This window comes from Erythrolamprus reginae, chromosome 1 (genome assembly GCF_031021105.1).
Source record: "Erythrolamprus reginae isolate rEryReg1 chromosome 1, rEryReg1.hap1, whole genome shotgun sequence".
Classification (NCBI taxonomy): Eukaryota; Metazoa; Chordata; class Lepidosauria; order Squamata; family Dipsadidae; genus Erythrolamprus; species Erythrolamprus reginae.
In genome coordinates, this window is record NC_091950.1 from 215855111 (window position 1) to 215882726 (window position 27616).

General features: G+C 40.9%; 1 protein-coding gene across 1 annotated transcript in view; it reads right to left on the bottom strand.

Annotated features, from left to right (window-relative positions):
- The window catches only part of ERBB4 (erb-b2 receptor tyrosine kinase 4), a 1218240-nt gene that overhangs the window by 39441 nt on the left and 1151183 nt on the right, over positions 1 to 27616 (bottom strand). Inside the window, exons 21-22 of the mRNA XM_070732179.1 lie at positions 14346 to 14501; positions 13058 to 13133 (exon numbers count right to left, since the gene is read on the bottom strand). Coding sequence (XP_070588280.1) covers positions 13058 to 13133; positions 14346 to 14501 — 232 coding nt within the window. The remainder of the gene's footprint in view (positions 1 to 13057; positions 13134 to 14345; positions 14502 to 27616) is intronic.

Genomic DNA, 27616 nt, shown 5'->3' on the forward strand with positions numbered 1-27616 from the left:
CCAATTCTTAGTCTTTTGAACTAAAATTTTGCACAGCATAGTTTTATATCAAAAGGAAACTATGTGCCAAATTTCATCAAAACCTGAGATGGTAAGGTGGGGACCACTGGTCCACTTGACATGGAATGACCCAATAGAAGACAAGTGTTCATACATGTATCACTTGGCATCTACCATCACTCAAGTATCTCTACTACTTTTACCCATCCTTAGCATTTTCTTTGCCATTATTTTCTCTTGAAAAATAATTAATAATTGAGCTTTTGCATGTTAAATCTTCTGAGCACTTTTAAGCACTGCATGGTGGATTGAGACCATAAATTTTAAAACTTGTATTTAATCTATCCTAACCTGAAATTGTAAGGCCATTGTCAAAATCAAGATATAAAAAATACATGAAACATATGTAAGGCCACTCTCTTAAGATCCTTGGAAGGACTATTTCTTTCTGGATCTTAGAGACAGCTTAGATCTGAAAATCTAATGATGGATATCACTTTCTGATTCCTTGAAATCTTCTGAGCTTTTCTTTCCAACATTTTCTTTCCATCACTTTTAACACTTTCACATTTAAAAAGACCAAAGGAAAGAACCCATCGTAATCAATAAAAATTTTATTATGGTCAAAGGAGGATAGTCAATTAAAAAGCATAAAAATAAATGAGAGTATAAAGATAATTATTATAAAAAGCTGAAAAATATAAAATTGAAATGCATATTTAAAAACAAAAATGGAAAAAGGAATCTAAAAGGAGGGGTAGGAGTATTAGATGGAGATAGGAGAGCATAAAGTCTGTATTTGCAAACTAAATCTATTACAGTAGAGAACATTCTTAGAATGATGGACTAGATGCCCATTAAGACTAGTTTATGGCACAGGGTATTTATGTGATGGATTTTAAGCACTGCTATGTAGTACTTCACAACAGAATACCCTACGATACTAGACTTTCAACCTTGGGCATAGAAAGCTAAGAACTAAGATGCCTTAAACAAGATCTAAGTATTGCCCACAAGATCATATGCTGCAACGTCCTGCCTGTCGGCAATTACTTCAGCTTCAACCACAACAACACAAGGCTTCAAAATGGGGCACCACTTCTAGGAAGGATCACACGGATGGGTTTAGGTTATTTTCTTGGAAACAATGGAGAAATTGGGGGGGGGGGGTTCATTACCTTCTTCTGGCCTATGTGTTATTTCCAGGTGGTCTATATTTAGAGTTTCCCCCTGTAGTCTCCCATCCAAGTAAACAGCAGAATCCCATATAACTCTGTTTAGCTTTTTCAAGATCATCTAAGGCTTTACACAAGGTTTTAGAGCAGAGTAGAGTACAGTGTAGAGTAGAATAGAAATCTTTATTGGACAAGTGTGATTGGACACACAAGGAATTTGTCATTAGTGCCTATGCTCTCAGTGTACATAAAAGAAAAGATACACTTGTCAAGAATCATGAGGTACAACGTTTAATGATTGCCATGGGGGTCAAATAAGTTGGGTTTGGGTGAAACTTGACTTTGATCTTCGAACCTGGCAAGTTTAAGGCTTGTGGACTTCAACTTCCATTCCTAAGGTAACATGACTAGTGAATGAATTCTGGGAGAAAAGAAAGGAAACAAGGAGAGTAGAGGAAACAGGAGAAATTTGTAGAGTGTAAAAGTATTGATAGAGATAGAAAATTAGGGAATTGATAATAATAATATCTTAATGTTTGCATGTTGATTGTAATATATAAAATGTAGATATTGAAATACAGATATTAATAAGGAAATATATTGAAAGTTAAAAAACTGTAAAAGAAATACAGTTTAACCGTATGAAATATGACAACAGTATAGCTTACTGTAAAAAGAAGAAATTTAGAAGTTGAATTTTCTTTTTTTCCTTTCTCTTTTTCCAATTTTTTTCTCTCATTCCTTTTTTCTTTTTTGCTCTGTTTGTATGTATGTTTATATGTATCTATGTTGTTATGTGATTATAAGTCTAATCAATGTTCTAAATGTATTTTTAATATTTATATCTAATAAAAATTATTTAAAAGAAAAGAATTCTGGGAGTTGAAGTCCACTAGTCTTAAAGCTGTCAAGTTTGAAAACCCCTGGGTTAGGGGTTAGGTGTGCAAGGGTCTTCAAGCCTGGCATGTTTAAGGCTTATGGACTTCAACTCCCATTCCTAAGATAGCATGACTAGTGGAGAAATTCTGGGAGCTGGAGTCCACTTGGAGCTGTCAAGTTTGAAGTTTGTAATAAGTATACTTGGTTGTAAAAAGTATTCTGCTACACTGATATTTTATTAAACAATATAATACTACACCATTTGGTTCAGAATACATTTTTCCTTGTTTTCCTCCTCTAAAATCTCGGTGCGTCTTATACACTGAAAAATACGGTAGTTGATAAAGAAGATTCTCCCATTTGGCTGTGGTGTCAAAGTATCAGATGGTGAGGCTGGAGTGGAGGGACCAGCTGAATAGGGAAAGAAAAATGAAGCTCTTCCCATCTACTTCATCAATCTTTTCACCCGAGCTTTGCTATTACTGGTGGTCTATCACCCCAACGCTCCACAATGTAGGATAAGAGTGCCTGTTCAAGGGTGGAAATATCTATGCAATGCCAGTCAATTTAACTCAAAAGCTAAAAAGTTGAATATCCATACAAAACTCTGTAAATCAATAAAACATAAATTGAGACATATAGTAGGAGGCAGTACAAGGAAAATATAATTTGAAGTGAGTGAATGCTGAAAAAATTACTAAAGAGGCCAAAGGGAGGGAGGAGGGAGTAATTGCTATTTTTGGTCTCTTCGTAAGTAAATAAGTAAACAAAGTTGACCTAAAATTATTGCTTTTCTAATTCAGAGCATCAGATGTTATTAATCACATTTCCATTTATTCAGAACAAATGAGACCTACATATTTTTTTGGTTTATTTTAAAGATAATTTAAAATATGTCAATAAGCAAGGAAGCACATCTTACAAAGCAACACATCTAGCAAGCTGTCACTTTTAACTTCCAGAAGCAACACAACCACATATACGTAAATATGCAAACACACTAGGATTTCTACAAATGCATATAATACATTCATTATTCAACTTTCCCTAGCATTATTAACTATATTTTCCTTGTATTTATTGAGTTCCACTGTACACCATCCTCAAATTACAGGTACAACATGCAAGCCAGGAGGAGAGGAAAAGCCTGATCTGGAAAGAGTCTGGGTGGAGTGAGGGTGGAAGATCCTCCCCATAAGAATAGAATAGAATAGAATAGAATAGAATAGAATTTTATTGGCCAAGTGTGATTGGACACACAAGGAATTTGTCTTGGTGCATATGCTCTCAGCGTACGTAAAAGAAAAATATACATTTGTCAAGAATCATGTGGTATAACACTTAATGATAGTCATAGGGGTCAAATAAGCAGTGAAGAAAATAATGGATCATTGGTGTGAAAAGGATAGCTTGTTAAGAAGAAAAGACTGGATGCCAGGGGCGAGAATATATTTGCTGTAAGTAGAAAGTGTAGAAGTTGGAGCAGGAGCAGAGGTGATATTCAGCTGGTCCAAGTAAACCAGTAGTAGCAACCTGTGGGTGGGCCTGCGCGCCTGCCCCGGCACTATGACATCCTATTTATCCATGTTTTAAGTCAGGCGCATGCATGAAAACTGAGTGCATGAGCAAAACATTTATTTATTTATTTATTTATTTATTTATTTAATTAATTTGTTTTGTCAAGTACGGATTGGTGGTATACAAAGATATAACAATATTTATATACATGATCCTAGTAAGAGAGAAGCATTAGGACAGGGGATGGAAGGCACTCCAGTGCACTTATGCACACCCCTTACTGACCTCTTAGGAATCGGGAGAGGTCAACAATGGATAGTCTAAGGGTAAAGTTTTGGGGGGATAGGTAATGATACTACAGAGTCTGGTAGTGAGTTCCATGCATCAACTACTCAGTTACTATAATCGTATTTCCTGCAGTTGTATTTCCTGCATGCGTGCACGGAAGGTGTGCCCACAACTGAAGCGAGTGTGTGCTGGGCAAACCACTAGGGAAATTATGAGAATCCCATCTCTGTGCAGGGGTTTCTGAATACTGCAAGAGTCAAAAAAAAAGGGGAAAGCAGAGGAAAAATGCTTCTTTCTCACAGTCAGTGGAATCACAGAGGTGAGGAGAAGTTGACTTGGGATAACAAACCTCCTGCCTTTCTGAGATCAGGCAGGAAAAGAGGAGAGAGACAGAGAGAGAGAGAGGAAGAGAGGGAGAGGAGGCTGACCAAGATACACCATGTTTCTTTTGTGTGTTTTTTTAAATTCAATATACTGACATAGTTTGTACAGACACACACACACACACACACACACACACACACACACACTTAGTATAAAGGCACACATGCCTGCTTATTCACTACAATGTATTTTTGTTTCCCAGACTTTCCCATTTGGGATTACCTTTTCATGGGAAAAAAATTGACAGTTTGCATATTGGTAAAACATTGCCAGCTTTCAATGAGAACACATTAGGGAAAGAAAGCAATCATTTCTTATAATTTATTCATTTGTTGTTGCCAAATGCCTCTTCTTTCAGGTGGATCTTTGATTCTGTATTGCTCCAGGCAATGTCATTTCCTGTGCAGTCCCATCACTCAAAGGATGGATACTGGAAGTTACAGGTCACCTATATCTGGCCTTTGCTAGTAAGTTTGGCTCCTTAGAAGGGTCTCCTAATTTTAAGAAGAAATTGGAACTGGGATAAATTCCAGTGCCTTCTTTTAAAAATTCCCAACACTCAACCCTCATCATATGGAAAAATAATTTTTTGGTGCCTTAATTACTCCAACCGAACCGGTTCAAATAAGGATTAAAAGCTTTAATGCACTTAGACAAATGGCTGTGACTGTCCTGTGTAGAGCCTCAGCTAAGGAAGCTCAACACTTATTTGCTTCTTTCCTTTCTAATTTTGTGACAAAGGCTTTCCTGGGGTTTCCTGTCTTCGTCTACTGAACTGGCAGCCCTTTGGATGTCTTGGTGTTCAGGGCAGGGCTACACATTGCTCAGCCAACAGGATATTTTTGCTTGAGTGCCTGTACCTTCTCATTATCAGACTCACAGAAAAAGCAACAGAAACAAATAAAGGAATTTTCAATAACAAGCAAGAATAGAATTAAAAAAGAAATGATCCTAAATTAAATTCAATTAATTAAATTAAATTCAAAATCTGTTTTTACAGAAAAATTAAGGTGTTGTCACTCTCAAAAATTAAAAAAAGGAAATGTGTTATACAGTGCTCCCTCATTTTTTGCGGGGGATGCGTTCCAAGACCACCCGCGAAACACAAAAAACCACAAAGTAGAGACGCTATATTTGCAACATAAATATAACATAAAAAAACATAAAAAGCATGCCCCCCCCAACCGATGCTGCTCGCCCCTCCATGTTGTGGTTGGATCTGGCCCAGCACCTGCCCCAGGGAATGGGGAGGTGGATGCAGGGGAAAATTCAACATGTCACAGGCCTGTGTTATTGCCGACATAATCAGTTCAGAGTTTAGTTTCCTTGGATGAAGAAGAAGATGGGAGTGACTCGGCAGAGAAGGGCTTGGCACACAGCCCTTATCTTCCGTTGATTCAGATGATGACATTTTGGACCCACGCAAGCACAGAATTATGCGTAGAAGAGACCAAGTAAGAACATATTAAAGGAAATAAGGGAGGCCACCTGTGTTTGGGTGGAACTCCAGTAATTAGGGCTGCTGCTATAAATAGCAGCATGTGGGTTTGGCCGTTGTGGAAGAATATCTGATCGGAGTTTGTCAGGAATCTTGTGTTGCTGGACTTTGTTGCTTTTTCACGCCTTTGAAACCAAAGCAGAGCAACGTGTGTGTGTGTCTCACTTTGTTGGAAGAAGAAGGGGTGTGAAGTTTCTTCACAGCTGCTAGCTAAGTACTTAATGACTGCTTAAGGGAAATTGTACAGACTACCCGGTTGTTTGGGGAAGAGTGCTCTTTGCAATACAAAAAGAGTGCTTTGTTTATTTTGAATTTTGTGATAAAGAACATCGTTTTGAATTTTCAAACATGTGTGTGTCTGAAATTTGTACCCTTCAATTTTCGGGAGGCTCATATCAGAGAGCTCGGCAGAACAGTCCGCCACTTGCCCCTTGCCCATCGCTCCTTTTTAACCTGTGCCTTAAACCAGGAGAGAAGGGAAGGAGACGTGTGTGTGAGAGAAGAAAGGCTTTGGGTGCAGCCAGCGGCCGCGCTCCATCCAGCTCTATCCTCGCAGTTCTGCGCTGGGCTCTCCTCCTCCGGAGCGATGACATATCTTCCACCAGCACCATGTTAACAACATTACTGGGCTCAGGCAGTGGGGCAGGGGAAGAGGAGGAGGTGGCAGAGGCAAGGGGCTTGCAAGCACCCCCCACATGGCAAAAGGCAATCGCGGTGGTTGGGGGACTGCTATCAATTCTGACAGCAGTGAACAAAGCCACCAACCCAGGGAAGTGCCGTGCTTGAAAAGCTGCAGCTTGGGCACGGGAGGAGGGCGGCTCGGGGTTTTCTCTTTCTCTTTCCCCCTGCCACCACTGTTGCCTCTCCTTCTGTGGGTTGCTTCCCCCTGACAGTCTTCCTCCGCGTGGCCTCTTCTCCTTTCTCTCCCCTCCTCTCCGGTTCTTTTGGATTCTGCTCAGCGCCCCTGTCAATAGGAGTGGAGAGGGATTTGGAGGTTTCAAGGTGATCCTGCTCAGGGAAGGCTGCATGGGGAAGACTTCTCTAGTCCTCCGTTACTGTGAGAATAAGTTCAATGACAAGCATATCACCACTCTGCAGGCATCTTACCTAACCAAGAAGCAAAATATTGGAGGGAAAAGAGTAAAATTGCTCCTGCTCTGGATAATTATACAAGAGACATTGTACAAAAAAAGAAAAGCCGTGGCTTGGCTTCCATGCTCGCCTATGGGGGAGGGGCAGATCGTGAAAACCCATGGTGTTCAAAAACTCGTGGAGTATTTTTTCCATTAATATTTTTTGAAAACCCATGGTATAGCCTTTCCGCGAAAGTCGGACCTGCAAAAGTCAAGGGACCACTGTGTGTACATTTTCTTTCTTCACACGCATACTTTTGCAAGCTAAGTGTAAGATGTTGATCTTGTTTACACATATTGAATGCAGCAAGGAAGTTATTGTTCCATGGTAAAGCCCACAAAGTTGCTCCAAATATATTAGCAGCACAATTATTAACATGGGAAAGACTCAGTTTTTTCCATTTGACTTATAATTATGAGGTTTGAAAATGTGCTTTCTATGATTTAGGAAGGTATGATACAAAGAGCTCTTCCAGATAAAGGCCTCCTTTTGACTTTTAATCACACAGTATCATAACCAATGCACGCAACTGAGTTACATTTCTATTCCAGTCCCATTTTAACCATGGATATAAATTTTAATACTACCAATCAAGTTCCTCTTGAAATGGGAAAGTATTACTATTTTGCATTTCATTTCTGTCTCCACCAGATGCTGATTTTGCCAGTGTCCCATCACTGGGCATTATTTGTAGAACATCCCCTCTCATCCTGTTCCTTCTTGGATGCAATCGTATCATCACTCCGCATAACCTCACTCTGCTCCATGCTCTTTTCCCCTCTTTCTGCCAAGTATTTTTGTGAAGATAGAATCTGGCCTAATTTCAGAAAAAATCTCCCCTTCCCCATTTCCTTTTAAAACTGATCATTCACTTACAGGCCATGTGAATAGTTTCATGCAATCTTTCCAACAATAAGCTTCAACATTTTCTTTGTGGAATGCTCAAAGACACATTGGTATGCCAGCATGGCATCACTAAGCATTTCACCATGACTCCTACAGGTATGAGCCATGGTAGTAACAACCCACTTGTTTTCTTGCTTAAAAATTCTCCTTCACATACAACATACCTACTCCAACCTTGTCTCATAGTAAGATGTACACTTCTACATATAAAACCCTGGGTTAGCAAAACATTTTAAAGATATCAAGTTTCATTAATGTCAGTAACAACGAACAGAAGAATGGATGATGAGAAGACTTTAAACTAGTGTTATTGGTTCTCTTGAAGTGTACTAAATAGGTGATACTGAGTCTTCGGAGAGGGGCGGCATACAAATCTAATTCATAATAATAATAATAATAATAATAATAATAATAATAATAATAATAATAATAATAATAATAATGTTCTGAGTTCCACTATCTGCCAGCATTGAGATAGAAATGACTAGGTTTGATTAACTGAAAATCTATAAGTTCTACATACTGTATACAGTTTCTGAGAATGGTATATGTAGAACTTATAAACCTGAGAACCTCCACCACTGTGTCTTTTGCCTGGCCAAAGAATGCCGGAAGCGCCTGTGGCCGCCCTGCACGGAGCTTGAAGGCAGTGCTTGGAGTTCTGCTCTCCCTAACCCGAGAGAAGAGTGCCGGTCCTAAACAGAGGGAAAAGCACTTTTGGAGCGCAGGATGAAATGGGGGTGCACGGGGCGGGGGGGGAGATGGGGCTCCCAGACAGAGAATCATTCGTGCAGGAGGCTTTGAAACTGCCACAGACACCGCTTATATTCTCCCTGACACCAAAGTAAAGGACAGAGGGAGTTCCGCCATCCCACATTGCAACCAGGGCTGGTATGCCCGGCTGCGGTGGGATGGCCTCGGATGGCAGCAGCAGTTGGCGAAGGGCGCTCTGAATGAAGCTGCCTCAACCAAAGAGAGGCAGCCCGTGCCCAGCCTCTGCCACAGCCGCTTGCTTTTTGGCCTGCTGGGAGGGCTCCTCGGTCAATGTATGCCGGTCACCCGTAGGGAGGGAAGCAGCCAAGGGCTGCAGGGCGGCCTCGGGGACAGCTGCCAAAGCACAGGAAGGCTGCCACTGCTGCTGCTGACCACTGCCCAACTCCTCCCACAACATTTGATGTATAAGACGCGCCCAGTTTTTGAGGCACTTTTTTGAAGTAAAAGGGTGCATCTTATACATCGAAAAATACGGTAATATGATAATATAAATTGCATTTAATATTAGCATATAGCTGAAAATAATGAAGACAATGAAGATGAACCTCAAGTGAATTTTAAACTGGATTTAAAAGAATAGGCAATGAATAACCTCAAAGATATCCATGGGGGGAGAGGACTACACAATCTAACCCCACCAGTTTTTTACTTACATTATTACACTTTAACTTTTTTGATTGTCTTCCCCCAGAAAATGCCCATGGATCAGATGGTGATTTGAAATATAATTTGTCTACATATCTTTATTGACGGAACTGCTCTTCCAAACATCATAGAAAATGACATGCATGTGCAAATACACAGAGAGAAAGAGGAGGGGGGCGCCTGATAAAGAGCTAGTATTTTAATAAAGGAGGAAAAAAGCCTATAGCCAATTTAAAAAAAAACACTATGTACATTGAAAATCCACATAGGAAATAAACATAATAGTCAATAAATTAAAAGTAGGATAGTGGCAGCCATGTATTATTAAGCCATTCAGTATTATAACACTAAACAGGTTTGTTGTTTCTCATTTAAGAGGCACTAGGAATAAGGCTGTGATTTAATAAAGGTATCCTAATAATAAGTCCCAATGTACTTCGGTTTACCTATGAACAAGTTAAATAGGAAGACGCTACAAATCCAGACTTTAGATTAAAAGTTCATGTTGGACAGTTTTCCAGAGTAAAATTAACCATTGCCAATGAACATAGCTAGGTTGCAAAATGAAGCAATAAGCGGCAAAAACATGTATTTTACAGATGAGCAATTTAAACCACAATGTTTAGCTTTCTCAGCTACAGAGAATATGAAATTAACCGCTTTGGAAAACAGTTGGATAAAATATTGGATAAAACATTGTTTCTGGACAAGGACATTGTCTCTGATGAGACTTCAGCTACTATAGTGGAATATATTATAAAGGGTAGGTTTGGTTTTTTTTGCATTAGTGTATCAGAGGTATATAGCTTCTTAAAATTCAATTCTTTTTAACAAAAGGAGCAGATAAATTATACTAAAACAAGTCAAGTAGTTGTTCAAGTGGCCAATAATAGGAACCAATACAATGAGCTTGACATTATAATTAATTACATTAACCAAATTCCATGCATATGGGTTTACAGATGTACCTGAACTTTTTTTATATAAAGGCAAAGTTGTTTGTGAAATTTCCATGTTAGTTTTTCCAGCTCAAGTTTAATTGTCCAATCTTGTATTTATTCTGTGATGTAATAATTTATCAATTATGAGCTAAAACTCTTGTTTTTCTATAAGATGGTATCATCATCATCCCGATATTCATATATTTTAAGCATATAAATGTTGAATATAAGAAATGTTAAGTTATGGTACACAGCCATTTTTATATATTCAGAGATCAGTAAGAAAAATATTCATCGTGAAAACAATGTAGTGGCAGAATAATATTAGTTATGAAAGAGTAGGATCACATGTGAAGTCCCTAAACTTATTTATTATTAATTATGCCAATGCACAGGAATTTATTCAGTTAAAGGTTAACACTATATTGGCATTTGATAAGGCTCAACACAATTCAAAAGGGGCTAATCCATTTGTGACTACATAGAGATTCTAGGTTGATTCCTCTTTTGACTCCCCCCTCAGGTTTTGCTACCCCTTCTTCTACAAACAGTAAGGCAAAATACTGCCCTAGGGTGGTTTCAACAAGCTGACACAAAGACTTCATGGAAATGCAATTTTTTCAACATATAAAACAAATACTATACAGATTTAAAAAAAACCAAAACCTTCACTTATTACCTTTTTTCCCAAAATAAGGCATCCCCTGATAATAAGCCCAGTCGAGCTTTTAAGGCCAAGTGCTTATTTCGGGGTTCAAAAAAATATAAGACAGGGTCCAATTTTGGGGAAAATATGGTATGTGGAAACAAAGTTAAATAGGTTTGGTTAACAACATGTAAACTAGGACCATCATTTTCAAAGTCAATTCCTTGCATATCCAGGAATTTAGAAAAATATTTTTCACTGCATCCTCTAAGACAGCAGCTCTCAAAGGGTAATTGGGGGACATCTAGGGTCTCCAAAACCCTTTTATGGGATCCAAAAAGTCAAATAATTAAGTATTTGAAAATTTCTTAGATTTAATTTTTAGTACAGTAAATATTGATGTATACCATATTTTTCAGTGCATAAGACACATTTTTTTAACCTCAAAAAGGTGCTTTAAAAATTGGGTGCATCTTATACATCAAATGCTGCCAAGGCCACCCGGCAGCACTCGGCGGGAGGGTGGGCAGGGTGCCAGGCATAGCGCCAGCAGCAAATCATTGCTTTCCAGGTGGCTGCCCAGCGCCTCCGCCTAGCAGGGACAAGGCGAGCAGCAACTACTGAGGCAGCTTCCCTTCAAGGAGCAGCAGTACCATCCACACCCAAGGCCCCTGCTGCCAAATCGTAAGTCTGAGGAATTTGACAAACAGACCCTGAAGGGGCAGAGCTGTCTTCCGCACCAGTGCTATGTTCTTGGATGGTGGGCTCAGCTTGGGCGAGCGGCTGTGAGCCGGCCCCTGCCACAGCCGCTCACCCAAGCGGAACCCGCCATCCAAGATCATAGTGCTAGTGCAGAAGAAGGCTCTGCCCCTTCAAGGTCTGTTTGCCGACCTCCTCAACCTTGCAATTTGGCAGCAGGGGTCTGGGCCGTGGATGTGACATCCCCGGTGCTGCTGCTTCTCAAAGGGAAGCCGCTGGAGCTGCCCCAGCTGTCACTACCTCCACCGGGACTGGTTAACTAGGGCGGCCTGCCCACCTTGCATTTTCCAGTTACTTCTGCCCTACTGTCCTTGCCTTCACTTCTGACCACGTGACTCCACCTCCGCCTTCATCCCTGATCCTGGCGAAGCTGCCTCTTTAGTTCCACGGTACTGTTGTACCTTATGATTCTTGATGAACTTGATGAACACAAAAGAAACTATTGAAGATGGAGGCACTAGCAGCATTTGGTAGTTTTAGGGTGCTGGGCTCTTGCAGGCAGAGCAGGTGGGATTTGTGTGTGTGTGTGTGTGAGTGAGGAGTTGATGTGTTAACTACAGTACTCCCTCCCACCTTGGAGACTTCTTGCAGTCAGTTAATTTGTTTTTCAACATTTCCATTGTGTAGGCAAACAGCCTTTCCAGTTCCAGAGTCATATTAACTCATTCTTAAGCAGTCAAAAAGGCAGCCCTAGGAAGAATGTGGACATTAATGTCCCTTGCTTGTGAACACCATTGGTCTTTCTTTAAGATTTGTCTTAAAGCTGTCAAGTTTGAAGACCCCTGAGTTAGGGGTTAAGAGTGCAAGGGTCTTCAAACATGGCAAGTTTAAGGTTTGTAGACTTCAATTCCCATTTCTGAGCTAGCATGACTGGTGGAGGAATTCTGGGAGTTGAAGTCCACAAGTCTTGAAGCTGTCAAGTTTGAAGTCTGTAAAAAGGGTACATGGTTTTAAAAAGTATACATGGTTGTAAAAAGTATTCTGCTACACTGGTATTTTATCAAACAATATACTACTACATCATTTGGTTCTGAATACTTTTTTCCTTGTTTTCCTCTTCTAAAATCTAGGTGCGTCTTATACACCGAAAAATACGGTATTTGAATAATCCTTTATTTATGTCCATAATTGAGGATGGAATTGTGATAGAAAGTCACTGTGGTCATAAGTCAAGGTATCCATATGACTGAAAGTAATTTTCCAGCCTTTTCTGTAGTGCTCAGTAAGCAAATGCCACAGTAATTAAGCAAATCATTTTTTTTGCTAGAAACTGGCAAAAAACATAACGAATAGCAGTTGTGTGTGGATCCTCAATCATTTTTAAGAATGTGAAGGTTTGAGAACTGCTGCTCCAAGATATGCTTAATGGGAAAAAATAGGACTCACAAATCTAGCTAGTGGACTACCTGCTTTTTCACACTATTATTAAAAATAGGTCATAAAAGGGTCTTAGCAAATACATAAAATGTTATTATTTACAGAATATAATTCAATATAGATTTTATTTTACCATAGCTCCAAACATCTGTCTGGTGTGTGAATTTCCTATAATGTATACACTCAAGAGCCATCCATTTTATTGGCATCTAGAATGAAAAAAGAGAGAAAAATAAAAACAGTTAGCAATCATAATATTTACATATTAATTGTCTTTCCAATCAAAGTGAAAAACTAGATTTTCAGTTTCATATTCCAAAGGTATTGCCATTGATCATCCTTTCAGAGATACCAGCTTCCTTTCCTGATACCTGAATGCCTTCAACAATGGCAGAACTTCTAATGTACTGGAAAATTTGTTAATCATTTGGGCACATTCTTTAAGCTACCTCATTTGAGATATGTTGGTTGAAAACGTTTTGCCCTATGATGCATTGTTTCACCCAGTCACCCAAAGGAAAGTTCTGGTTGATACACAGGGGTGGGATTGAAAAATTGTTAGTTGCTGGGTGGTTGTGACTTTGGTGGTGTGGCCTACTCAGCTTCCTGCACCACAGCAGGGGGGGCTTCCCAGGCTCCGGAGGCTTTCCTCAAGTCTCCAGGAGGACAAAAATGGCCTCTCCCAGACTCCGGAAGCCCTCTAGAGGCCCTCCAGAGTCAAGAAACAGGCCCATTTCTGGACTTCTAGTAGCCCATTTTTGCCCTCCCAGAGCCTCCGCATGGGCCCTGCACTTACCTGGCATCTAAAATGGTAGCATGGTAGACTGGGCAGGGTCAGCCAGTCTTTGGAACTACCACTTTGGTGAACCAGATATAAAATTGACATACGGTTCACTCAAACAGATCTGAACTGGCTAACACCCCCCCCCCAACACACACACATTAAGGGGCGAGTACAAGTGCACTAGAGTGCCTTCCGTCTCCTGTCCTATTGCTCTCCTATATCTCCTATACCTTTCTTCTATTCCTATATCTCTTCTTCTATTCTTTCATTGATATGTTCTATTACTGTATCTTCTTTTCTATTATTTCTTAGATATATATTTACTATGAGTATCTCCTCTATAACCTTCATCATGTATTTTACTATGTGTATATAGGTATATACCCACTAAAACCCTCATTGTGTATTGGACAAAATAAATAAATTATAAATTATAGATTAACAGGTAAAATAAAGTGGATAGACATCAAGGATTAGTTGTACTTTGACTTGTTCTTTTTCTTTAAATAAATGTAGGGAAGAGAAACTTGGTTTATGAAAGCAATAAATATGCATTCTTTTTTTTTATATTATCAATTTCCCATTTTATGTTGGATGTTAACGAACTGGTTTAATTTAAGACTTTAAAGAAATCTACCTTTCCACCATCAGCACTATATTCCTTCTCATCACCTTCCAGTAGCCTAGCCAGGCCAAAGTCTGTGATCTTCACATGATTTGGAGACTTCACCAAGACATTTCGTGCTGCCAAATCTCGATGAACCAGTCTCCTCTCTTCCAGGTACATCATTCCCTAACAAGCAAAACCATAAAAAAGAGTATTTTGTTATATAATGGTTATCTATGTAATAGGCATTAGAGCTATCTTACAAACAGCCATTTATTATTTTTAATCCATTTCCATCGCTTTTCAGGACTGTTTGTTTGTTTGGTTAGTTAGTATATTTAACTAATAAATCTCTTTTCCTCCATTCAATCACATCTGACTCTCAGCCCAGAGTAGTCCCTACAATTTTATTGGCAAGGTTTTTCAGAAGTGGCTTGCTATTGCCTCCTTTTTAGGGCTGAGAAAAAGTGACTGGACCAAAGTCAACCAGCTAGTCTTTTGCCCAAGGAGTAATTAGACTTCCTGAACTCCCAGTTTCTAGTCTGTTGTCTTAACTACTACATCCAACTAGTTCTATTAATGAAATAATGTATATAAAATATAATGTGTGATTAGATAGGCTTTTTAAAATTTCTTAAACATAGCTATGGATTGGATCAGGATATTTCAGGAGGGAACTTCATAAGATTGCCACGAAGAAACCCCTTTTCTGGTATCTGCCCATTAGTTGATTATGGTGATGTGCTATTGTCCAGGGGCTTGAAACAGACTTTTTCAATAAATTCACTTGGGTGTAGAAGATCCTTCATGTAAACTGGATTGAAACTGTTTTTGGTTTATTTTTAATATTAAATATTGCACCTCAAAACTACCGCACAAGCAGTACACTTTATACAAAACAAATTTAACGTGATCTGATTATTTCCTCCACCTGCCCCCACAGATATAAAAGAGCTACATTTCACATAATTTCTGAGTCATCTTGAAAGGCAGCCCCATATACAGATTATAATAGTCAATTCTAGATGTAATTAGATCATACAAAATTGAGATCAGATCTACATGACCTAATTGAGTTCAGAGCTGATGAAGTAAGACAGATAGAAAAACACCTCTAGCAACTATGTTTATCCAAATAGGACAAGTCCAGAAGGACCCTGAGTTACAATCCTAGTCCTAAAGGAAATTTGTTTCAGGAAAAATGAAGTTTTATTAAATACTAGTTTAATTCTTGAAATTATATTAGCCATTTTCCATATCCAATCTTTAACTTTTAAAATTCTCAATCTATCTAATATTGCCTCTAAACACTATTTATGAGATACATAATCTTCCTGGAATTGTTGATACTGCAGTCCACCATCATTTACTGGCTTCACATACCGTATTTTTCGGAGTATAAGTTGCACCTTAGTTTTGGGGGAAGAAAATGGGAAAAGAATCTGCTTACCAGATGTTCATCTGGCTAGAGTCCTTAGTCTGGTCAGCTTCAGCACATTATTTTATCACCTGGTTTGGGTTTTTTTTTAAAAAAACTTATTTGGAGAGAGTAATAATGAAAGAGCTTGCAAGCTGGTAGGAATTGGAAATATAGTTAGCACCTGGTTAAGGCTGGGAAGAAACATTTGGAGCAAGTTAAACTGATGAGAAAAAAACCCTACAAAGACTTAGGGCTTGGAAAACATTCTTTGCAGAGAGTAACAATGAAAGAGCTTGCAAGCTGTTAAGAGCTGGGAACATTGTTAGCACCTGGTTAGGGCTGGAAAGAAACTTATTCTGAGCAAGTTAGAGCAATGAAAAAAACCCTGCAAAGACTTAGGGCTTGGAAAATATTCTTCGCAGAGAGAAACAATGAAAGAGCCTGCAAGGTAAGAGCTGGGAAGATCATTAGCAACTAGTTAGGGCTGAAAAAGCCCCCCTACATTCAGAGTATAAGACACAGCCAAATTATCAGCCTCTTTTAGGGAGGAAAAAGTACTCCAAAAATATGGTAGATACTATGTAAGATTATAGTATGTAAAATAAAATAGAATACTGTGCTACTAAAGGCCACTAAGCAAATCGTTTTCCTCCTCGCCTTCCAACCTGGCCCCCAATTTATTCTGGATGATTGTCCAAAGTTTTAGAACTAATGAGCCTTAGAGGATAGAATAGGAAATCAATCTCCAATTTTAAAGGTAGGAGAGGAACAGGCTGAGGACCAGCACCAGAAATCCTTACTCTGTATCATTAAAATTAGCCACAAGGCTTGTAGGTTTGAAAACATCCTCTTCCCAAAAAAATAAATAAATAAACATTGCTTCCTATCAATCCATTAGCATAGTTTGTTTTTTAAAATTTATTACAGGGTTCTTTTCTTCTCAATTCAGTGACTATCTCCTTTCACATTCACATCTACAGAGATATGCTGATGTCTTCAGCATAAAATAGTTCCCCAAATTCTTAATACTGAATTGGTTTAATCCAAACACTCTTGATTAGCTTACAGTTATTGAATCACATAATTCAAGGGGAGTTGGAAGGGGTTCTTTAAATCATCAAGTAGAAATGCAAATTAAAGCATCCCCACAGATGCCTCTCGACTTCAGCAAATCCAATGAAAGGGTAATTGGTTCCAATGTGAAACTGTCCTCATGTCCCTTGGGTGTAACCAAAAATACTTTCAAAAGAAGCTAATTCCTCACAGGCAAGGTTTTCAGAACAAAGAGCACATCAAGTCGAACAACAAAAGCTACCCTAAACAAAGCATATCATGGCTTAGTTTTAAGAGGTTTAGAATGGTAACCATAGCAGTGCAGCAATGTGAGTGTCAGGATCTCAGGTAGTGTAGTGATAAATGGGGTAGCTTAGACCCACATTCTCTGACAGTCAGGGTCACTACAGGAACTTTGAATCAGTTAATATATCTTAGTTCAATCTTATCCATTGGGAAATTGCCATGGGGTGGGGGGAGAGGAAGGAATAAATGTAGGCAATAAAACCATTTGTAAGAAATAAAATTTTAAAATAATTAATGCAAAAGGCCTCCAAATATGTCTTTCTTCTTTCATTTTAGTTTTTAACTAAGTTGTGGTTTAATAGGGCTCTCTATATGCAAATACTTAAACACTTTACAACGCTGCCCTTGTGACCTTTAGCACATTTTTTCATGCTATGCCTCAATAGATACTAAAGCATTTTTGTTATATTAAGCTATTTGAAAATAAAAGTTACCAAGATAATTGCACAGATGGTTCTTAAAAGAATAATTACATTTCTAGAAGTATAACTATGGATAAATATAGCTGTGTTACAGGAAAATGGTGTGATGGCTATTATAAATAATTTTTACTAAGTGTTACAAAGAAGAAATTTACATGAAAGTTCTTGAAATACGTAATGGACAATCATCAGAACATCAGCTCATGTTTTCATTTATTATAATAGATTTTAAAGTATTTGACTGGAAGAGGGTTAAAATACTTTGGATAAAAATAAACAATAGTATTTTCACATGGCTTTAATGGGACAAAACAGATGCATTCTCTCTTGTTAGTTGCAATCAATGCTGCTGGCTATTCAATGGCAGAAATATAGACAATTGAAAGATTAGCCTTTGTGATATCAAATCTAAATCTCTAAAATACACACACACACACACACACACAAACACATGGTGAAATATTGGAGATCTATACAGTATGCATGTGCAAAAAATAGCAGATAGATTGGAGCCAAAAAATAATATGATAGAACCACAAATAAGTCAAGACTCTACAGTCTAATTAGGCCACAATCCTCCCAGAATTAATCCTGTGGAAATTAACAAGTGCTGAATTAGTAATGAGAAACTTGAAGTAAAGGACATGCAGAAGCATGCAAAATAGAATACCAATATTTGACTGGGCTTTTCTATCCTCCTTTTTGTTTAATATGCAAACATCTAATTCAGCATTATTCTTTAGCGTTATTCCCTGTTAGCTTTTCCATTCATGTATTTGCCTTTAAGAAAGCATCAAATCTCTGGTTCTGATTGGCCTATAGTCAATGTATATACAGTGAAGGGCTACCAAATTTTTTACTACCACATTGTGGGCGTGGCTTATGCAGGGTGCTCTGCATTTTCTTTCAACATCTTTCAGTACAAATTGGGTGCTCTGGGGTGGAGCTCCATTTTCGCTACCCCACTGCATTCCACCCCATCTGGGCAGTAGCCCACCCCTGGGTGTATATATCAACAAACAGGACAGATAGGTGGATCCATTGATGGTGGAACTAAAGGAGCACATGAAGTCACAAGATCAGTAGCAGATAAGCAGCATACTTTAGTCTACCATTCCTCCTAAATCACTATTTGAGGCAAGAAGCTCCCCTTTGCTCATGGACAGCAGTTATCTTGTAATACTGCAGCTCCTTACTCTAAACATATTTAATTTAGCTTCCCTTCCAAGATAATGGCAAGTAGTAAACACTTTACTATTGCATCTCCTCTTAAAAACTGTCACAGTAAACTACATATTGATTTTTCTCAGCATCCTATTAAGAAAGTTTGAGAGTGTCTGAGCACACACAATATATAAACAGAAGTACTGTTATACTAAAGCTAAAACAAAACTGGTCAAAATAAAAAGAAGGCAGAAAAGGAAGTTTAGGCTATTTACTATTGCTCAGGGAGATGTTCTGTTTAGTTATCTCTTGTCTTGGGTCTTTCAGTTGACATTTCAAGCATAATAAACATGACATTACATCTCCCTTTCCAGGAAGCACAAACAGTTAAGCAATCTATGAATTTTATGAAATAAATTTACATATATACAAGCTACAAAAACTTAAGAATTCCAAGGAATTCCTACAATAACAAAAAATAATCACAACGGAAAGCTGAGCCAATTCACTTATCATACATCCTGAAATGCAATGACATGAGGGAGTAGTCATGGTGAATTTTAGCTTAAATAGTTGAATAAGGTTAAATTTGGAAAATACAGAAAACCTCGGCAATAACAATACTGCCACCTTCTCAATAAAAGTATTTTCTGAAGAAAATATTTGCCAAGTAGAATTCAAGAGTGGAAGACTTTAGCCTATACATTTATTTTTTGATCTAGTAACAATAACAAGCTACACAATAACTGATTTCATTAAATGAATAAAGCTTTTCACAAGGCAAGTACATACCTTTTCACAGGTAGTTACAAAATTCCTAAATGATGTGTTAGGTCAGGGAAACTGCCTAAATGCCATGAGGAATGAATTTTTTGAAAGATAGAATTTTCTTTCATATAAACATTCCTAGAGAAAGCAGACTACTACATGACCCGTAGATTCTTCCAATTCATCTTTAACTATGGCTAGGTATAAAATAGGGCCAGAATTATCTGCCAACTGAGATTCATTGACAGTAGTATCGAATGTAGGTAGTTCTTTTCTTGGTATCTCTTTATCATCCTTTTCCTCCCTTTTAGCAGCAGTAACTAATCTTTTAAATGCTGTCATTTATCATGAGTCTTTTGGTCAAAATGTAAATTAAAAGCATATATCTATTTTTTACCACTTGCCTTGTAGCTGACACACAAGAATGATCTCAAACTATAAAATCGCTCATCATTATCAAGTTTTTCTTGCTGAACATATCATTACAACTGCTACTGAAATCCTCCAGTATTGAATCACTCCTTGAAACAGAAAAAGAAGTCAAACACATTTCCAACAGTTGTAATAAAAATCATATCGAGTTGCTATTAGTGACGGGTGAACCGAACTTGCACAATTCAGGTCCGTACCGAATTTTGTGGTGTTCGGTATACCAAACCCGAACCCAAAGTTTTAAAAAAATCTGTGCTGAAGTTCGGGTTCGGGCAACATGGCGAAGCGGCAGACAAATGGACAGCCTTCTTCTTACCTGAAGACATGTGGTCTCTGGACATCAAGGTAAATGAAAGGCTGGGATTGGCCATGTGTCCTGCTGACCACTCATTGGCCAGCAGCATGCATGGCTTGCATTGGTCCCCAAGGACACCTGACCTGCCTCTATAAAAGGCAGCACCTTGCTGTCCAGCCCCATTGTAAGAGATACCAGCTAGCGAGGGAAAGTCTGTGTTATTTATACTGAGAGGGAGAGATAGATTAGCTTTCACTTTGTGTCTGCTACAAAGAAAGAGAGACCTCAAAGACTCTTCATACAAGTTGAAGAGACAGGAAAACTTTGGTGAGTAATGCATCCAGGCAGGGAAGGGCAGGGCTGAAGAAAAAAAACCAGGGGGAGGCAGGGGGCCAGTTGCTCTCTGCTACACTTCCACTTTTATATTTTTAAAACTTTTTTCCTTTCATTCATTTTGTGTACAAATGCATGGAAGGGCACAACAATATTAATTTGTGGGGGGTTTGGGGGTTATTTATTTCTGTATCCTATACTTCCACTTTCAAATTTTTAAACCATTTTTTCCCATTCATTCATTTTGTGTACAAATGCATTTTAGGGAACAACAATATTACTTTGGGGGTATTTTTGCAGTTATTTTATCTATCCTATTCCTATACTTCCAATTTAAAATTTTTAAACCATTTTTCCCATTCATTCATTTCAATTTTGTGTGCGGCACTCAGTAAGCCACTCAGTAAGCCAAAAAAAAAGGTTGCTGAGTCTGAACAAGCCTGCTGTTCCTGTCTGAAGAAAAGGTCTCCAATGCGGTCTGGGGTCCTTCTAGTCTTGGAAAGTAACACCTGCTTCCAGGGCGAAAGCTATTTCCTGTATCCAGAGGGAAGGGGACTTGTCCAACGTGCAGATTGGTTGGATGGAAAAAGTTCATGTAGGAGTGATAAATCGAGCCATTTCAGGAATTACAAAATGCAATGGCTCACATGTTGAAGGTCGCCCTGACTCTTTTGAGAATCGCAGAATAATAATCAAATAAATAAATAAATACATAAAAAGGGGTGGACGGACACTTTTGTCTCACTACTGACCTCTGGCACTCGTACTTTTGGGTCCACCTCTGGGCCACTTTCTTTCAATTTTTTTTTGTGCATTTCCTTTTTATATATATATAACAAAAGCCACTAGAACTCTGTCAATTTATTTTTGTGTAAAACAAGGGCCAATTCCTATCTCTGCATCTCTTTCTTCTATCTAATCTGAAGCCTCTAGTGCTCTCTGAAATTTAATTTTCGGTCAAACACAGGGCGACTTCATGTATCTGTGATTTTGACGTTTTTCTGTCTAATACAAAGGCTCTACTGCTGCCTGGGCATTTAAGTTTTACAAGGCATTTTTTCTCTAATTCTAGTTTCACCTGAATGCCACATCTTCATCTGTTCCTTGGACCAGTGTCACCGCACGCCTTCAAACATGAAGAAAGCTGCGAAAAAGGGACATGGCTGTGCTGGTTGTGGTGGTGGAGGTGATGGAGCTGGTGCTGCAGGGGCAGGTAGAGGGCGTGTAACATCTGCGTCTCCTACCCTTTCCTCTGGTGCAAGCAGGCACCGAGGTTTGATGCAAGAAGTTGGAGATGACATGGCATGCCGCGCTACCTCTTCCTTGGTATTGCCTTCTACACATTCCACCACATCTGTGTGTTCACTGCCTGAGTCATCACCCACCTCCAAAGCAGCCATCTTACCCAGAAGCAGCGGAGTCTTTAATGCTATTCTCTGAAACTTGCAACTGGGATGCCATGGGGCGTCCACCTGGCCAATCCGCAGTTGCAGACCTTGGGCTTCTGGATAGCCAGGAGCTTCTGCCAGAGAAAGAGGAGGTGGCCATGGCATCATGGGGGGAAACCACGATAGATGATGATGAGACCCAGATTGCCGCTCCTGCAGCTTACTGCAATGTAGAGTCTGAGAAGGAGGCTAGCAGGCAGGAGTCGGTGGAAGAAGATGACGAGGTGCTAGATCCCACAAGGACTGAAGGCCAACAGAGTTCAGAGAAGGAAGAGGCTGTGGTAGTCTCACAGCCACAGGCAGCCAGCAGAAGGGGAGGAAGAAGGCTGCAAACCCTCAGCGCTGAGTCTGCTGGTACTACTGCCCACTGTGTCCAGGGGCCGAGTACGCCTCATGTGTCACAAAGAATCTCACCAGCGTGGCATTTTTTCAAGCAGTTAGCAGAAGACAAGAAAAAGGTCGTTTGCAATCTCTGTCACCAGTCCTTGAAGCGAGGGAGAGATCTTAATAATCTCAGCACCAGCTGCATGACCAGGCACCTGATTTCAAAACATGACCTTCGGTGGAGACAATACCTTAAAAGTATTCAAACGCCTGGGTCTTCCTCTTCTGCTGTGGCTGCCTTGGCCACTGCCAATGCCCCCCAAACAACAAGGTCACTTGTCTGTCCCCAAAGGGACAATGATGGATCACCACCAACACCAACACCAACGGCAGCACCGGCACCACCGGCAGCAGCAGCACCGGCAGCAGCAGCACCACCACCACCATCGGCAAGCATGTCTACACCGTTCCAGGGAAGCATTCATCAGCTGTCCATCCCTCAAACTTTTGAGAGAAAGAGGAGGTTCGGGCCATCCCACCCACGAGCCCTGGCCCTAAATGGCAGCATTTCGCAGCTGCTTGCATTTGGAATGCTACCCTACCTCCTGGTTGAGACACCAAGTTTCAGGAAATTTCTTAAATTGTCTGTCCCACAATACTCTGTTCCCAGCTGCTATTACTTTTCACGCAAAGCCATCCCTTCCCTGCACCAACATGTAGTGGAGAAAATTCGGTGTGCACTGCAAAATGCTGTCAGTTCCCGCGTCCACCTCACCACCGACACGTGGACCAGCAAACATGGCCAGGGCCGATACATCTCTCTCACTGCCCACTGGGAATGAGGTGGGAAACAATTCAGCGCATATCCTTCCACCACCCAGGATTACTGGACATCAGTCGGTGCCTGCTGTTGCCTCCTGATCCTACTCTGCTTCCCCATCTTCTTCCTCCACATCCAGTAAGCGCAGCCCGGTAACCTCCTACTTCAGAACGGCCATGGGTAAACGGCAGCACGTGGTGCTGAAACTCATCTGCTTGGGTGAGAGACCACACACCACCCAGGAGCTATGGACCGGCATCCAGGGGCAGACAGATGTGTGGTTGTTGCCGCTGAACCTGAAGCCGAGGAAGGTGGTGTGTGACAACGGGCGAACCTTGTGGCAGCCTTGGGCCAAGTGGGGTTGACGCACATCCCTTGCATGGCACATGTGGTCAACCTGGTGGTGCAGAAGTTCCTGGCCAATTATCCTGGCCAATTATCCAGGCATGTCGGCACTGCTGGATAAAGTGTGTGTGGTGTGCATACACTTTCGACATTCCCACCCTGCTGCTGCTCGCCTATCTTCCCTGCAGAGGAACTTTGGCCTTCCCACCCACCGCCTCATCTGCGATTTGCCAACCAGGTAGAATTCCACGCTGCATATGCTTAAAATGGTGTGTGAGCAACAGCAGGCAATAGTGGATTACCAGTTTCATAACCCCCAGTCAAGTAGAAGTGCAGAGCCACAGCACTTTACTCCCAATGAGTGGGCTTCCATGAGGGATATTTGTTCCATCCTGAATGGCTTCCAGTATGTCCCCAATATGGTCAGCGCTGACAATTCTGTCATCAGTGCTAGCATCCCCATGGTTTGCCTACTGGAAAAAACCCTTCAGGCCATGCAGGTTGTGCGACAGGAGGAAACAGAGCGGCAGGCGGAACAGGAGGAGCAGGTGGAGGAAGGCCCATTTTCCCAGCAAATCCATGTCTCAAAGGATGGGGGGCTGTACCGACAGCAGCCAGATACTCCGCTGTCCAGCCAGCATAGAGTTTTGGGGCAGGAGGAGGAGAAGGAGGACTTGCAGCAGGGTGGCCCCCAGTGCAGCTCACAGGCACCAATGGAGCATGGCTGGAAGGGGGAGCAGGAGGAAGAGGAGGAGGAGGAGGAGGAGGAGGAGGAGAGACCTGTTGCTAAAAATATCACCTTGACTCTGGGCAGTCTGGCTCACATAAGCCACTACATGCTCCAGTGCCTGCGGAATGACTCCAGGGTAGCCCGCATCCTCAACTCGGCCAGTTACACCCTGCTGGATCCCCATTATAAGGACCGCATCACCTCCTTCATACCAGGGCCTGAGCAGGAGCACAGAATACAAGAGTCCAAGGGTGCGCTCATGGATGCACTATTGGAAGGGCTCCCACAGCAATTGGACTGCCCAGTGGTGGCACGCGGAGTAGGAGTAGGACACAGTCGGCAACGCAGCGGGGACACTGGGAGCACCGCAGGGGGGTGGTCATTGGAAGACATTGCAAATATGCATGACGTCATATTTGACATCCACACAGATGCACCTCCCTCGGATGTGATGTCCCATAGCAGAAGGCATCATGTGACCCGCATGGTGGATGAATACCTGTCCACGCGCATGGTGGTTCTTAGCGATGCCTCCACCAACTTCAATTTTTGGGTAGAAAAATTGAACACATGGCCAGAGCTTGCCCTCTATGCCCTGGAAATGCTGGCCTGCCCTGCGGCAAGCATCCTGTCAGAGCATGTGTTCAGTACCGCAGGAGGGGTCATCACTGACAGAAGGATCCGCCAATCCACAGTCAACGTTGACATACTGACATTTCTTAAAATGAACCAGGCATGGATCACAGTAGACGTTGCTGTTCCACCACCTGAGTGAGTGGTTAGAGCGTTCGCTACCACCAACACCAACAACACCCTCATAGTTGTAAAATTCATGTTATGTATGTATATAGTCAGTTATATTTTTATGGTGAAAGTTTGGGTATAGTTTGTGTTTGACTAAAGTTTGTGTTCAATAAACCTATTTTTTGCACAGATTTGTTCTGGGAGCCTAAATGGATGTTCCATTCCAAGTTGTGTCACCTATTGAAAATCTGAGATATCCATGTGTATTTTCATGGGAAAACTTTTAGTGTGTCCTGAGTTCGAATCCAGTCAATGGCTGTACTGTGCACCTGGACAGGAAGAAAACATTTCTTTTGGAAAAATGGTTGCAGGGAGCCTAAATGCAGGGAGTCTTCGTAGAGGGGCAGCATACAACTCTAATAAAGTATAAATTATGTCCCCTCCCAGAACTGTCACCGTTTGTAAATCTGAAATATGCAGACTTACAGTAATGGGATGTAATGGTCTGGTTTGGGTTTGACAAACACGTTTTGTGTTCTCTCTCCACCAGTTGCAATTTCCCAACACTACCCTCAGTGTTCAGTCTGCTGTTACTACTGCCCACAGTGGCCAGTGATCCAGCGCGCCACATAGCACATACCCTCCAATCACACAGGATTCCTGTGCAAAATCTGGTGGGTGGCTGCTGTTGCCTCCCCCCACCTACTCTGCGTCCCTGTTCACCATCCTGCAAATTTAATTTGTGGGCAACGACAGGGCTGCCTTCCGTGGCTCTATTTTTTTAAAGTTCGGAGTTCGGTTTAGGTTTGGGTTCAGGGTTCGGTGACGTCACCTGAATTTTTTGCGAAGTTCGCCTGAATCGGCAGAACCTGAACTTCGTTGGGTTCGCCCATCACTAGTTACTATCATTGGAATCTTCACACGAAAAAAATAATATACTAAATAGCAAGGACAGGCAGTATACAGTTATCCCAAATTGCCCTTCTATAAGAGAACAAATCCACAACTTCTCTTTTATTTTGATTTGTTTATACTGAACTAAGCAATAGAATCAAAATACTTTTGTTGAAATCCCAGCTTATTTCTGATGAAGCAAAGGAGCTCAAAGTTATTTCATGCTCCTTTCTTATAACATCCACATATGGATTGCCAGGATCTGGGAGAAAAATGAAATGCCGCAGTAGCTAGGGAACAACAACAACAACAACAAAAAATACAGGCAAGAAAGAAAAGGACTATTTTTTCCATCTACTGTTTTTAATGCTCCCAGGAATCACTGTCATTTCCCTTCTTCTTCAGAAGGGTTAAATTGAAAGAGCAACATCGCTTTTTGCAACTAATAAAGGAAAATGCACAACTGAAAAACTGTGGGAGTCTTTTCCCTTCCCCCCTTTTAAATAAAACACATATTTAATAAGCAATTTGCCATTCTTTCTAAGATAGTAAAATAAATGTTGGAATGACAATAACTTGGAGGAGGTGAGGAGGCTTTTCCCTAAAACAGAATACTGAATTCCCCATTCCTTTTGTTAAATGAAGCATTAATACTGATGGAGGTTCTTTTTTCTCTTTTATTTAACGAGAGGCAAAATCCAAGTCCCAGTGGCTAGATAGTGTAGTTTCATGAACCCAGTTATTAACCCAAGTAACCATGCAGTAATCCAATTCTGTTCAGGAATCCATATGATTACCTGGAGGTAAGCAATGATTACAGGAAAGGAGCCTTCTTGTAGGCAGCAAAAATTATGCTGATGAACATCTCATTCCCCTGGATAAAAATGTCTAAGTTGAAACTTGGAAACACATATTCACAGGGGAAATTAATGGATTTTCAGGCCAGTTTGCATCCAAGTTTACCCCAAGGTAATTTAGCTGCAATGTGCTACATAACCTAAACAAACAATTTTTAAAAATCATTTCAGAACAGTAGATCCACAAATCAGCATTGCTAATAACTATAATACAGTCTTGTGCATTTTTACTGGAAGCACATGAGTAAAAAAGACAAATGTTATCCTGTATTGACCTAGCAAGCAGTTAGCAAACATTTAGATACTTCTAATAACTGAGTGAAGAAGGAATTGAGAAAAGAAGGAATTAAAGAATGATTTAAGATGGTGGGAAAAGAGGAGTAGGATAAGGTGACCAGATGTCTCGCCTTCAGTGGTACACTCCCACTTTTGAATGATTTATCCCACATCCCGTGGCGGTTCAAAAATGTCCCAATTTTGTCCCAATTTCCCCAGTCCTGAAGCCTGGCAAAGTTTGCAAAAAGTTTGGAGCAAACGCGCACATAGCCGTTCCAGGGAGATGCCGAGCTTCAGCCCTTCGGCTTTGGAGGCAGCCTCTCCCGCAGCTGCAGTGCCCTGCCTGGCTGGAGCTTCCCTGGAGGAGGCGGCAGGTGAGCTTTGGGGCCCGGCTGTGGCAGGTGAGCTTTTCAGCTCTTGGGCTGAAGGGCTCGGGCCCAAGGTGGACCTGCAGGGGCAGCAGGGCCGGGCAGCTCTCACGGGTGTGGGGCAGCAGGGCGGGTAGCAAAGGCGGCAGCAGCAAGCAGGGGTCAAACTAGGAGGGGGGGCACTGGCAGCAGCGGCACTGGGCAGTAGCCACAGGATGGCGGTGGCGGGGCGGACAGCTGCAAGCAGGAGTTCCAGGGTGGAGGCACCAACGGTGGCAGCTGGACTTGTTGCTAGATGGCGT